At 39.8% G+C, this 13,516-nt stretch overlaps 5 protein-coding genes across 6 annotated transcripts in view; 4 read left to right on the forward strand and 1 right to left on the reverse strand.

Annotated features, from left to right (window-relative positions):
- Positions 1–1,101: 1,101 nt before the first annotated feature.
- dbo (Kelch-like protein diablo) lies at positions 1,102–5,875 on the forward strand. Of its 2 annotated transcripts, none has more exons than XM_026810831.1 (6): positions 1,102–1,503; positions 1,659–2,057; positions 2,136–2,451; positions 2,539–3,236; positions 3,308–3,650; positions 3,730–5,875. In XM_026810831.1, exons 2-6 carry the CDS (start codon positions 1,744–1,746, stop codon positions 3,919–3,921), a joined length of 1,863 nt encoding a protein of 620 aa, XP_026666632.1. In that variant the 5' UTR covers positions 1,102–1,503; positions 1,659–1,743; the 3' UTR covers positions 3,922–5,875. The 2 variants fall into 2 exon arrangements, with proteins under 2 accessions (XP_026666632.1, XP_017893300.1); XM_018037811.2 differs by having other exon boundaries at positions 1,686–2,057.
- Positions 5,876–6,265: 390 nt separating this feature from the next.
- On the forward strand, positions 6,266–7,773 carry CNPYb (FGF signaling regulator protein canopy b). The gene is made up of 5 exons (XM_018037827.2): positions 6,266–6,786; positions 6,858–6,984; positions 7,067–7,201; positions 7,273–7,437; positions 7,511–7,773. Exons 1-5 carry the CDS (start codon positions 6,681–6,683, stop codon positions 7,662–7,664), a joined length of 687 nt encoding a protein of 228 aa, XP_017893316.1. The 5' UTR covers positions 6,266–6,680; the 3' UTR covers positions 7,665–7,773.
- Positions 7,774–7,992: 219 nt separating this feature from the next.
- Positions 7,993–9,356, forward strand: LOC108632936 (uncharacterized). The gene is made up of 2 exons (XM_018037826.2): positions 7,993–8,635; positions 8,697–9,356. Exons 1-2 carry the CDS (start codon positions 8,088–8,090, stop codon positions 9,334–9,336), a joined length of 1,188 nt encoding a protein of 395 aa, XP_017893315.1. The 5' UTR covers positions 7,993–8,087; the 3' UTR covers positions 9,337–9,356.
- An 11-nt stretch (positions 9,357–9,367) lies between these two features.
- Positions 9,368–10,003, reverse strand: mRpS33 (mitochondrial ribosomal protein S33). The gene is made up of 2 exons (XM_018037828.2): positions 9,880–10,003; positions 9,368–9,798 (listed from the first exon to the last, which is right to left on the reverse strand). The coding sequence occupies exon 2, from the start codon at positions 9,741–9,743 to the stop codon at positions 9,384–9,386; it is 360 nt and encodes a 119-aa protein (XP_017893317.1). The 5' UTR covers positions 9,744–9,798; positions 9,880–10,003; the 3' UTR covers positions 9,368–9,383.
- Positions 10,004–10,777: 774 nt separating this feature from the next.
- The window catches only part of Ggamma30A (guanine nucleotide-binding protein subunit gamma-e), a 6,376-nt gene continuing 3,637 nt past the window's right edge, over positions 10,778–13,516 (forward strand). The window contains exons 1-2 of the mRNA XM_018037748.2: positions 10,778–10,897; positions 12,018–12,184. Of these exons, the coding sequence (XP_017893237.1) occupies positions 12,072–12,184 (113 nt within the window). The 5' untranslated portion in view covers positions 10,778–10,897; positions 12,018–12,071. The remainder of the gene's footprint in view (positions 10,898–12,017; positions 12,185–13,516) is intronic.

The raw sequence follows: 13,516 nt of genomic DNA on the forward strand, positions 1-13,516 counted from the left end.
CTTTTATTTCTATCTTTTATTTATCAAATTCATATTTATGGAATGTCTGAAGCAAATGGATTAACGTGATTCGAAAGAAGTGACACCTGAGCCTTATAAGATAGGCATCAGTTAATAATTGATCATTATTAATGAGGAGATAATTTTCCAAGAAAAGGTAATAAAATGGTGTTCCGGAAGTTCGGCGAACGTGACGTGCCAACGCGCAAGCTGCATAAAATGTGCGCGTTGTCGATCGTCGTACATTCGTATGGCAGGTGCCAATAAAAATCGGTTACGTCTTATTACGGGTGACCTAGATTTCGGCCGGAGCCACGAGCGCAATGAGCAGCCCTTGTAATCTTAATAAGGTGATCCGCGCGGACGTACGTGTCCCGTTCGTATAACGTTTGAATAATCTCGCGAGAGAAAATAAAGAGGTGGACGTTCTCGGAAACGGAATACCCGTGGACACGCGACCGGCATCTTTCCACTTTCGCTCCCTGCTATTTTATTAAACCGATGCTTAATGCACGCCCGAAACTCGCCGGCTTTCACGATTCAGAGATACGAACGAAACGTGCACGAATATCGTTCGCTGATCACGAATTGGACATTGGCTTTCCGCGTGTGTGTGAATCAAATGTATAAAAGATTTTATTCACTCACCCTCCTCGATGAAACCACGCGAATTCTCCTTCCCGGTGTCCATCCATCTCAGAAAACAACGAACACCAACTACAGATACAAAAACCATGCTTTATTACTATCATAAAAGTGTAACATACACGATTTGAAAAAGAGTCGCAAATCGGCTTGCAAACGGAATAACCAAATGATCTCCGATTGTCCTCCTGTTCAAGAATACAATTTCTACACCTTTATTGTATCGTATTTCATTGTCAGACATTATACGGGATTCGCGAGACATGTTTAGCGCTATAAAAATGTAATCAAAGTTATTATATTACCTGATTCAAACGGAATAAGAACTCTCGTAATTCGTAACACACTTTCCACCGTACGAACATGGGGACGCCATCTCAGAGTGAGAAAACTAGAACCGCGTTATTCGCACGACGGCATTGCACTACCATCTATCGACGAAAGATCGGAACTAAAAGCGAGATTGACACAATTGGCACAACGCGAGTGTAGCCCTGGGGATTCCGCTGGAGGAACGAGTCAGCGTAGTAGGGTGTTATTCGGGTGCATCGTAAAGCAAAGATATCAAAAATGAAAGTGGCCTCGTGATATCACCCGTAAAAAAAAGAAGCTCGGTACACTTATCGTGTTCCTTTACGCGACTCGAATATCAGGCGCGACGCGCTACATCGACATGGAACATCATGCTATTGTTTTAACGCTACCGTGAGAATACGAACGCCCGAACTGAGCGATCAAATTTTTGTTTATCGCGTAGATATCAATAGGCATCAGGTAGCTGGAAAGCTACCCAAAATACTGCAGGAACACCATCGAATTCCTCGATCGTACGTCGTTAATCATCGTAATCATCATACAGTGAGTGTCAAAGTGCCGAGAACACTTGCACAATCCCACACTCGATTATTAACAAACTATTAGTTGTTAGCTACTCGCAATTTTTTCATGTACCTTTTCGAATCTTCTCATGTTCCCCTTGTATATACAGTTGGACCTAATGACGAGTTTTACAGCACAGCTGATATGTTCTGAATACACAGATCAGAGAAGATCAGGGGGCCTGGTACGGGCACGTTCCAGAGACGTGGTGGTCGGTGAATGGTGTTGCAGATAGATTCGGTGTGGGGTTGGGCGTCACCCCCGCTGCGCCTCCAGCTAGGGGGGTCTAGGGGCGCCTCGGGGAGAGCGACCGCGGGCGCCCCGTCCTCGCAGAGGATGGGTGAAATGGTCGTGGAACGCGCGCCTTCCCCAGCCTGCCTCAGTCACACCTCGGAAAAGCACCCACGTGCCACGCTCACGGAGCTCAACGTTCTACGTCGTCACCGAGAACTGTGCGACGTCGTCCTCAATGTTGGCTCGAGAAAGATCTTCGCACACCGCGTTATACTGTCGGCGTGCAGTCCTTACTTTAGGTAATTGCATTACACGTCGCGCGAAGGAACACAAAGAGATCTTGACTCATTGAAATTGATTTAAATGCTCTTGTACAGAGCGATGTTTACTGGGGAGCTGGCGGAATCTCGACAAACTGAAGTGACGATACGCGACATAGACGAGATGGCGATGGAACTGTTAATAGACTTCTGTTACACGTCTCACATAATCGTCGAGGAAGCGAACGTTCAGACCCTCCTTCCAGCAGCGTGCCTTCTCCAACTAGCAGAGATACAAGATATATGCTGTGAGTTTCTTAAGCGGCAGCTAGACCCATCCAATTGTCTAGGTATACGAGCGTTCGCGGACACCCACTCTTGCCGCGAACTATTACGGATCGCAGACAAATTCACGCAGCATAACTTTCAAGAAGTACGTTTGCCACGTATCTTGCGGATTTTGTTTTGTAATAAAGTCTATTGATCGTTGAATATAAAATTTTCTCTATTTTTCGACCAGGTAATGGAGAGCGAAGAATTTCTTTTGTTACCTGTTAGCCAATTAGTAGATATTATTTCATCGGACGAGCTGAACGTTCGGACGGAGGAGCAAGTATTTAGTGCCGTTATGAATTGGGTGAAGTACAACGTGACCGAGAGAAGGCAGCATTTGGCGCAAGTTCTTCAGCACGTACGACTTCCTCTCCTTAGTCCGAAATTTTTAGTCGGAACCGTGGGCTCTGACCTTTTGGTTCGATCCGACGACGCGTGTAGAGACCTAGTGGATGAAGCAAAGAATTACTTGTTGCTCCCGCAAGAGAGACCGTTGATGCAGGGACCTAGAACGCGGCCTAGGAAACCGACCAGACGCGGCGAAGTTCTGTTCGCCGTCGGAGGCTGGTGTTCCGGTGACGCGATCGCGAGCGTCGAAAGATTCGACCCTAACACCGCGGATTGGAAGATGGTCGCGCCGATGAGTAAACGAAGATGCGGCGTTGGAGTAGCTGTGTTGAACGACTTGTTGTACGCGGTCGGTGGCCACGATGGACAAAGCTATTTGAACAGCATCGAACGGTACGATCCGCAAACGAATCAATGGTCCTGCGACGTCGCACCTACCACGTCGTGTAGAACTAGCGTAGGAGTTGCTGTGTTGGACGGTTTCCTTTACGCGGTAGGTGGTCAGGATGGCGTCCAATGTTTAAACCACGTTGAAAGGTAACAATCACTTTTTATTACCTCTACAAAAATAAAGATTCCCGTTGGTAGAAACATTTATTGTTGCGCAGGTACGATCCTAAAGAAAATAAATGGTCCAAGGTATCACCAATGACCACTAGAAGGCTTGGGGTAGCTGTCGCTGTGCTAGGTGGTTATTTGTACGCCATCGGTGGTTCCGATGGGCAGTCGCCTTTAAACACAGTAGAAAGATACGATCCAAGGCAGAATAAATGGTCTCAAGTATCGCCTATGTCTACGAGACGTAAGCATCTAGGCTGTGCCGTCTTTAATAATCTAATTTATGCTGTTGGAGGACGAGATGATTGCATGGAACTTTCGAGCGCGGAACGTTACAACCCTCACACGAATTCTTGGAGTCCGATAGTTGCTATGACCTCAAGAAGAAGCGGAGTAAGTGTTGCATCATAAATGAACGTACGATACGTCTTTCTAGCCAATGAGATAAAATTGTTGCTTTGAACTTCTGCAGGTGGGTTTAGCGGTAGTGAATGGTTTGTTGTATGCAGTGGGTGGATTCGACGGGACTGCCTATTTAAAAACAATCGAAGTGTACGATTCGGAACAAAATCAATGGAAATTGTGTGGTTGTATGAATTATAGAAGACTCGGTGGAGGTGTGGGAGTAATGCGTGCTCCGCAAACTGAGAACTACATTTGGTAGCTCAGGCCCCCCTCTTCAGCCCAATCGGCTGAAACTCCCTTAACTCCTCTTACACCGATCACTGCCGTAACGCCTGTAACTCCCCCGGCTCCTCTATCGGTTCCTGTTGTTATAAGTAATACTAGAAAACGCTACCGCCGATCGATGAGCATCATATAAGTAACACTTTACAAGACTTTGCCTTTCTAAAGATGAAGTCACTTTTATCCTCAACTATCCTCCGTACTATGTTCTTTCATCAGCTTTATTTCAGCTAATCCACTCGAAATCGCGATCGTTCTTAGTTTAATATGAAATAATTGAAGAGTTCTGGTGTTTCTCTCGGACTCGCGATTTATACGGAATGAGTTCTGTTGGTTGCTAATATGTTAACGCTCTCGGACTCTGCACTCTTCGATTACTTCATGCGATATAGGGATGTATATTTTCCTGCTGGTTAAGAAAACTTATTCTTTGATCATGTTTATATTGCCGCCGTCCTCTGGCGTTTCTTATATAAGACTTTGTAAAATATTCCTCTTATGTTATTTATACATTCTGTTATGCATTACGAAATACTGATTCCAGTCGTTTTAGACTTAAATATTGTATTATTGTAATTTGTTTTTTTTTTAATTAGTATAATTGTGTACGCTGTGAATATTTAGGACACAGAGAGAAAGGCAAAATCTCTTTAATACATATTCTCGAACACTTCGCAATACTCAATGCCTTAGGGACGCTACCGGGTCCCTTTGATTCAGTTTCCAGTGAAACGCTCGCAGCTTCCGCGTTTTCACTGATTCCAATGAAAACCAAGAGAAATTTTTCAAATCCGCATTGAAAAGACAAACTTCGTTATGGAGGGCTGTTGCTGTGCACCCACTGATTAAAAAAAAAGGAAACAAAAATAAAGATTTGAATCAAACAAATTGTTTGTCTCGATAGTATACTTTCTACATGTATCGCATTTCTTATGAATAAGACTGAACCAAAACCAAAAGGAAACTTGTAAAGTAAATAAACTAAACGAAACGTTTCACATTTTTGTTTTTACGAAACAATATATAAAGAAGATGATTTCTCACTGAACATGCACACGCTTCTTCTTCGTTCTTTCAATCTTTGCAAAGCGCAAAGAAATAAAGGCACAAATCTACGCCTGGTTCGAAGTGAAAGAGGAGGTAGTCTTATTGTACAAAATGGTAATAGGGATCACCATCCAACAATTTCATAATGTGACGTTTGTGATAATAATTAATAAGAGTTAGTAAATTTGATTGATTACGAGCAATATTTTATGGAGGCAATGAGCGGGAAGTGAAAGGGAAAAGAGCTGAGATGGAAAGTTTACGAATCGCTAGTTCTGTTACATTTATGAGATTGTTGAAAATATAAAGAATACACGTGTCTAAATATAAGAATATACTGTCTACATGTTGTAACTAATATCTACGTAACTGGTTACAAGATATCACTGTTAGACATTGTACAGACTCCTAACGTGAAAACGATTAAATTATGAATTAGAGACTCGAAGTGGTACAAATTCTAGTAATCACTAAACAATTAAAGTTCAAATAAGTGTTCAATATCAGATTTAATTTGCAGATAACTAAAAGCCACATAGCTGGAACACGTAATTTCATTAATTTTGATTTTTATCAAGCACGTCGCTTGATGAAAAATATAAATTTCATTGTTTGAAGCAGACAATCAAAATGAACGAATCGTACGAATATTTATGACAACGCTGAATTCTACTCTTTGCCGAAGATCATACATAATTCCCCGCTTTTTTTTGTATAGAGATCTTGGTATAATCATTTTCAAATGAAAAACATATAAATCTGTCTTCACTATTCTCTTACTATAATCGATTTGTACTGGGAACAAGCACAGATTTGTATAGACTCTTATATAAACTGCCTTTTCTAAAACCATTGAAGATAATAAAAATGATTTACTTTTTAAATATTTTTTGTCACAACTTCGGAAACTCGGCATGTTCATCTTAAAAATTGTAATCGTACATTAAAAGTATTTTCTGTATTACACAAGACTTGAAATGAGACGACACATATAAAAAACAAGTTCTAATAGAAAATGATGAAAGATTGACTCTGTAGGAACACCTTTTGCTTATTCATTTTTATAAACTCCATTTGTGTAAAAAAAAAAGTAGAGCTGTTTTTGTATATATACGTCGTAGCAAAAGTCTGTTAAACGTTAATGAAAGAAATATATTGTTGACACGTAGAGAGGAAAAATTCATTACTATAATAAATCCCGTTATATGAATGAATAATATCGGAAAAATCTTAGTTAAACATCAAAACGCCTTCAAAAATCCCGCTTATATTAACCACGAGAGCGTTGTCTCGTGCCGCACTGCGAATCACGTTTATTTGCATATTAAATGATGAATTAAAAAACAACTCTCCTTGCTTTAAATAAAAAATAGGGAGCTGAAGTATTAAATATCTTAAAATGACATTAATCTGTCGCATACCATTACAGAATTCTCAGTACTGCCTACGTACGATGCCCACGATACCCGATAAGACTGCTTGCATCTTTAATGAATGCACAAGAAACATTCTCAGTTGAATCGTTCGTCTCACGTTTAATTTTTAAATAAATCAGCACTAATATCGATAAGATTAGAATGTACAGGCATGATTAGATCGAGTACTCACTGTAAATATGAATAAATAGTTCGAATCACCCGGTGATCGTACAGTTCTTCCGAACGAGTGCTATAATTTTTCGATTCCACGATGTATTTTCTAACGCAAATACTTTTAATGTGTTTGTCGGTTTCCTATTTTGCGATCGGTGGTCCGGAAGAAGAGCACGGTGTAAAATATGCAAGCAAATGCGAAGGTAATAATATATGCTTAACTCAGGCTGACAGATTTTTGTAAACACATTAGTAAACGTTGTTCCTTTTAAAGTTTGCAAAGTAGTTGCCACTGAGTTGGAAGCTAAATTAGACGAAACTGGTAAAACGCATGATGTCCTCGAAATTGGCTATTCCGTCGACGACGTCTCACCCAAGAGGAAAAAGGAGTACAAGAAATCGTAAATTTCAATAAACCTCAAATAAAATCAGACTCGACGATCGAATAAACATGAAACACCTATTTCTTTTCATCATTTTTAGAGAATTGCGTTTAGTCGAGAGTATGGAAGACGTTTGTGAACGGATACTGGAATATAACATTCATAAGGAACGTACAGACAGCACAAGATTTGCCAAAGGAATGAGCCAAACGTTTAAAACACTGCATACTCTGGTGTAAGACGAAGTTCATATAAATAGAAATAATTCTCAATTTGCAACACTTAAATATATTCATATGTGTACAGGCAAAAAGGTGTTACAGTAGACTTGGGGATGCCTTATGAATTATGGGACAAACCTTCTGTCGAGATCACAACTTTAAAGTCTCAGTGTGAGGATTTACTGGAAAACCATGAGTCTGATATAGAAGATTGGTACCATAATCATCAAGGAAAGATCCCTTTAATCAGGTAACTATACATATCCTTTTCTCCTCACATATGTCACTGACTTAATACAATTATTTAATTTCTATTTTATTAGGTATTTGTGCTCAGAAAGAGCTTTGAAGGGGGGCGATGACTCTTGCCTCAAAGAGAAAGGCGAAACTGGCAGTGATGCAAAAGAAAAGAAAAAGAGAAAAAAGAAAAAGCAAAGTGACGATGTTGAACGGAAGAATGTAAAGGAAGATCTTTAATCTATTAAAAACATGTAAAAAATTCTCTGCTCTTTATATCGAATCCTTTTTAATTTTGTATACATCTAGTCTGTAAATAATACGAATACAAACACTGTCAATTTGCTTATTTAGTTTGAAGATAGCTACGTGATAAGAGGTGCGTTACATTTTTACTGTCAAAATATGTCACTGTACATTTCGTTATTTTTAATCCTAATTTTAAATTCGAGAGAATTCAACGGGGTACTGTTGAAAGGTAAAAGAGCACAGGATGGCCAGTTCCCCTGGCTGATACAATTTCAAACGATAGCACCGTGCGGCGGAGTATTGCTCTCTCCAGACTGGGTCTTAACCGCGGCGCAATGCGTGCAAGACAAGAGAAACGTATGCCATGTTTATTTCATTTTACGATAAGAAACTAATCTATCCAATTTAATCGCGATGCAGTCGATCATGTTGTTCGCAACTGGACTGAACGGGACCGGGTCTAAGCAAACGGTACCCGTGAAAGCGACGTACATATACCCGACTTACGAAGCCTATTCCGTTCTCCCGGATCGAGATCACAACGTGGCTCTTTTGAAACTGACGAAACCGTTCGACATGTGCCCCAACAAAGTCACATTACCGGACGTTCTACCAGTTAACTACAACGACGACGACTACAGACTTTGTCTGATATTCGGATGGCAAAGCTACGTCTCGCTGTCGTCGAAAGTTTTGGCGAAACCGATACACTACGACGTAGTAATTCTTAATTCATGGAGAATGTGTACTTACATGATTAAGACGACTACGAATTATACGAACTTGTTTTGCGCGATGGTTGAGTTTAAGGATGAGATGAAAGCTTGCGCTGGGAATCCTGGTTCACCGGTCGTTTGCGAGAATCAAAACCGCGAGACTGCTCTAGTCGGGATCGCGTCCTGGACTAACTTCTCTTTCGAGTGCGGCGATCTTCCGACTTATATCGATCTCGGTTCGTTCAGGTAATCATTCAAATTCGAGCGGTAGATTGAATTCGTATAAAAATCGTTTACTTCTAATTAGAATATGGATGAGCGAGTTAGTTTTTAATATAAAAAACGCAGAAGAATGGGAACGCAATAAGGAATTAGACGGAAAGAGATGCCCTAATGATACGAATATTAGGCAAAATAGATCTGATCTCTTACGCTTAGACTCGCGAGTTAATTTCAAGAGGAAGAACACGAGAGTACAGTTTCCTAATTCGTCCAGGACGTTGGTAAAGCATCCAGAATCAGAGAATATAAACGACTCTTATCTTTTGAATAAATTCCACCGATCAGCGAACAGTTTTAACAATATCAGTACACCTCCCGATGGTTATTACGAGATGTACGTAGATGTATCGAAAGAAGCTAGTAGCAATATTTTCAAGTACAGAGAAATTGGTAGTTCTCAAAATAACAACCAAGTCGTAGAAAATGTAAAGAACGAACAGTTCACAGTCATGAATAGATCGTCGCTGTGTGATCAACAGTTCGATAAAGTTACGGTGAAACAGAGTACGGAGCAAACAGAAATAGACGACTTTGAACTGCTGCTACCCTTTACTTTTGAAGACGTGGGGGTTTCTCGTTCCAATATCATTACTGTATACTTTAAAGGACTGTATCTATTTATTTATTTCGTATCGTGCTATTTTTATATTATCTACATGCAATGATGCATTGAAAAATAAAAATTATACATCACACTTTTTTTGACGTACATTTATTTAGACGCTTGAGATTTTTTCTCCTGTTTCTTATTTCTAAACGGGGGAGGAATCCACTTCTTTTTTCCGCGAAGTTCTCTTAAACGCTCGTATTCCTCCTTGAAGTCTAGATGCTCGTCTCTGAACAATCCATAATTTCTGAGATGTTTCATCAATAAATCGGTCTCGATGTGCCGTGGATAATATCTAACGATATCGGCTCGCCTATTTACCGGCTTTTCACTAAACAATTTAACGACTTTCATGGACTTGCTATTGGTATTCCTCGTTACCTCGCCGAACACGCGATTACTCAAACGATTCATATGGTTGGCATAACTAGTGCCTACTTTTGCAAGTTCCAAATATTTATTCATTTTCAGATGTTAACGAATGATCTACAGAGGTTGCAAAGGTTAGAAACGATGCGATCTGTAAAATACATATGCAATAATTAAACGTTTAATCACAGCCACGTGCTATCTGATTACGACTCGTATTAGTTAAACGTACACGTTAAAGTTTAGCATTTATCTTGATGCTTTCCACAATGCTTTTTGATTATTTTCAAACTACATTCGCGAACGCAAGTGCTTGTAAAGCATTGCGCAATTGCGCTCTGTCCAATCCCAAGATTCCCAAGTGAACTCTCGTATGAAGAAGTAGCTGCAACAGCGATCAGAGGAAGATACAAGACAGGTCGACGGATGATTCTTGTTTTATTCCTTAGGTCATGAGTTCATTTCTCCTCTACAAGTAAACTTGCTTTGTAGAGCTCAATGAATATAATACATCGAAACCACTCATCTTTCATTTCTCTCGGACCGGATTCTGTTTCACAGCTCCATTCGAAATCCCATTAGGATAAGGGTCAACGATAGAGATTTATTATCAACTCTTCTACGCGGCGCTACTTCTAGAATTCAAATATTCAAATCACTCGTACGAGTGGAAGAAAATAGAAAAATGTTACTTTCTACGCTTTGTACCATCGTTATATCAAAGAGTCGAAGGTTCCAGGGTTGAAACTTGTCTGACTACAAATAGATCTATCTAAATAATCCGAGGATTGCGCTATTAATCTTAATCTCAGAGATATAGGTGTTCAAGCTGTACGAAGAATGTAGTTTTCTGTCAAATAATATACTTGATATCATCGATCTTAAAATAGTCGTCTTTTGAGAAATGATGAATCCAGTTTCTGGGAAGAGTTTAGAGGTCGACTGGAACCGTCCAGATTCTATTCAGGCTGATGCGATCAGGTTTATGGATAACACGTAGACCGATGAAGAATATTCCTTCGACAACAATGATTGAACATATCGGCAGGTAAATTACCAGCAAATTAGATTGCCGAGTTTTGTTGAGGCTTCCGTAAGCGAATCGAGAAACCTAGCAAGAGTCAGCACATCTCACAACTTCTCCGACCTCCGGCAAGGTGAGTAATACTCTCTACTTGCAATATTCGAGCTAGCCGAAACTTCCTGCATCACGTGACCGTGTCCGTTCACCGAAATACGTCTTATCTAAGGTGAGTTACTATTAATCTTCTCAGAATTCGTCAGTAGCTTCTATCAAAAATTTGATTCTGCGAACGAAAGCGCGAAACAATCTTGACAAAGTTCAAACAGTCATAAGAGCGGTCATCGTAATTTCATTCGTCTTTCATTTTATAAATCATGCACTGATCGATTGGGATTGAAAATTGGTAAATGATATCATTTTCCGTGTATCCATCGCAAATTTCTATTAATAGTAACGTTGAACCCTTAAAAGTGCGCGATCTGAGTCAATGGCTACAAGGCGAAATTCGAGAAGCAATAAAGTCAACAATAAACAGGATTACAAGGAATTATGTGTGTAAATAAAAATACATGCAATATTTGTAACATTCGAATTTAAGAATGATCTGAATCATTGAAAAAGTAGACAAGATTTAATCATCTCTTTGAGATGGAATCAGAGGAATTAGGAAAAAGTATTCTGGGTCTCAGATTATTAGAAGGGGCAAAAGGTTGCAACCCCGTGTGTTTTTAGAGGCAAATAATAATAGGTGCACCGTAAGACGTCTTTTACCATACAATTAATCCTTGATTGTCCGACTCGAAACATCTGTTTCCCTTTTTTCTTTAAGGACTACTCATAGAATAGTTCGACAAGTTGATACGTCAAACACGTGATACGTTTATAAATCGTTTCAAATACTGTTTTGTACAGATCGAGTATTTTTATACGAAAAGCGAAACTCGTGACGTTGAAGGCCGAAGCCGTAGAAATCGGCCATCTATTCTGACTCGAACGTGTGTGAAAATTCGATACACGACACGACAATATCGGTCGGTGTGTTAATAAAGCAAGCGATCGACTTTTTTCATTAAGTAATTTGCTGTGAAAGAAGAAAGGAGACAGAATTTATATCTTTTCATCGCGTCGTTGGGCATTGACTCTTAAGAATGCCACCATTTTTCTTGGGACTGATCGAAGAGAGGACCCAGGGACGACACGTGGGGGACCGGACTCGCTTGGGTCGAAAGGGAAATATCGTACGCTTTTTCTCGCAGAATCGAATTTCCCGTGGTCGTGACGTAGGTTTGGTGTTCCAATAACGGGAGTCCACCATACACATATCCGGTTCTATTGATTTTTCGTAGAGGCGCAAGCGCCATTCGGTTCTTATCTGGGAAAAGGGAGGCGCGGCTATAACCATGGATCCCAGTGTACTCGCCAACATGGACAAGGACGCACTGAAGAAGCAGATTGAGAACATGAAGTACCAAGCCAGTATGGAACGATGGCCTCTGTCGAAGAGCATCACCGCGTAAGTGCATTAACCCTTCTTTTTCGGCCGCCTCGCTCGCCCTTTTAACTCCTTTTCCATCCCCTCTAATATATATTTGTTTTAAACAGAGATCCTGAGTTAACTCGGTTTTCATCTTGCAGCTTTATACTCGGTTATCTATTATCCGTTTACACCAAAGTGTACATACGTACGCGTACGTTTGTTCTCTCTGTCGTCTATCTCCAATTCTCATCTCTTTTATCATTGCTCTAGTTTAGAATATTTAAACGATGATTCTCTTGAAATTTCGAATTTTCGAAATCGATGTATCGTTATTGGTACATTGAATCGTTAATACATAAACAATTTTTCCCCGAAGTATAATTTCGTGATAAAATCGATAGCCAAGGGGTCGATGGGTTTAATTCTGTGCGGTGTAGGTGGTCCATGAAATGTTTTCTGTTACTGTTCTAATAATCCCTCTTACCATCCCTTTGTTTGCTGATCACTTACGTATCGTACGTCCTAAATTTTTGTTCAATAAACAGAGCTTAGATACACGTTCCCGTTAGATATGCGTTCGTGATTAAATTTTGAACGTGTACGTGAGACGAGGTATTAGTCAACTAGCATTTCATTCGAGTGAATCAAGTGATACGGTATCATCTATTGCTTAAGTTATTTTTAGTTCCAAAGGTATTTATAGCACATCGTATACTGAATATAACGGGAGTGAAAAGAAGAGATTTTAGATAAAAAGATCGTGGCTCTTCACTAGATTCAGGAATCAAATCAAGCCACTATTGTTACACTAATTATTTCTCCTTGAGTATGAATTTGTCTCTGTCTGTCGGTGAAATTTGATCGTTAGGGAAGGTAAAAAAATTGATTTGACGATCAACAGGTTGAGAAGTCAGTTACTCGTGGCATACGATTGTTTCAACTCGAGTTTCGATAGCAACAGAATAAGGCAAAGGTTTATTTCTTTCTACTTCGTCCAATTTTCATACGTCGGGACGTTAGAGATCGACCTGACGTTTATAGTGATCAGAAGGTTTTCCCACCTTAGCTGCCCACTGTACTTAGAAAGCGAATTCAAGCTATTGTCTCCGGCGTATGAAAGTCGTTTGAACAATATGATCGCTGTAACCGCTTCCTGTATGGAAATGTAAACGGATCGAGGAACGCGAGACATGTACTCACACTTCCAAGTATGATATAAGCGACGATGTAATCATGTTATAACGTTTTACGACTTATAATAAAATTCGTTTATTACTTTAAATTCATTTATCAATTCATTTATCACAATGTTCCTGTAAATGCAAAATTACTGCCGTCTTTGGTTGAAAATCATAATTTATACGAAAC

The sequence above is a fragment of the Ceratina calcarata genome, unplaced genomic scaffold (assembly GCF_001652005.2).
Source record: "Ceratina calcarata isolate Rehan_Ccalc_2016 unplaced genomic scaffold, ASM165200v1 scaffold178.2, whole genome shotgun sequence".
Lineage (NCBI taxonomy): Eukaryota > Metazoa > Arthropoda > Insecta > Hymenoptera > Apidae > Ceratina > Ceratina calcarata.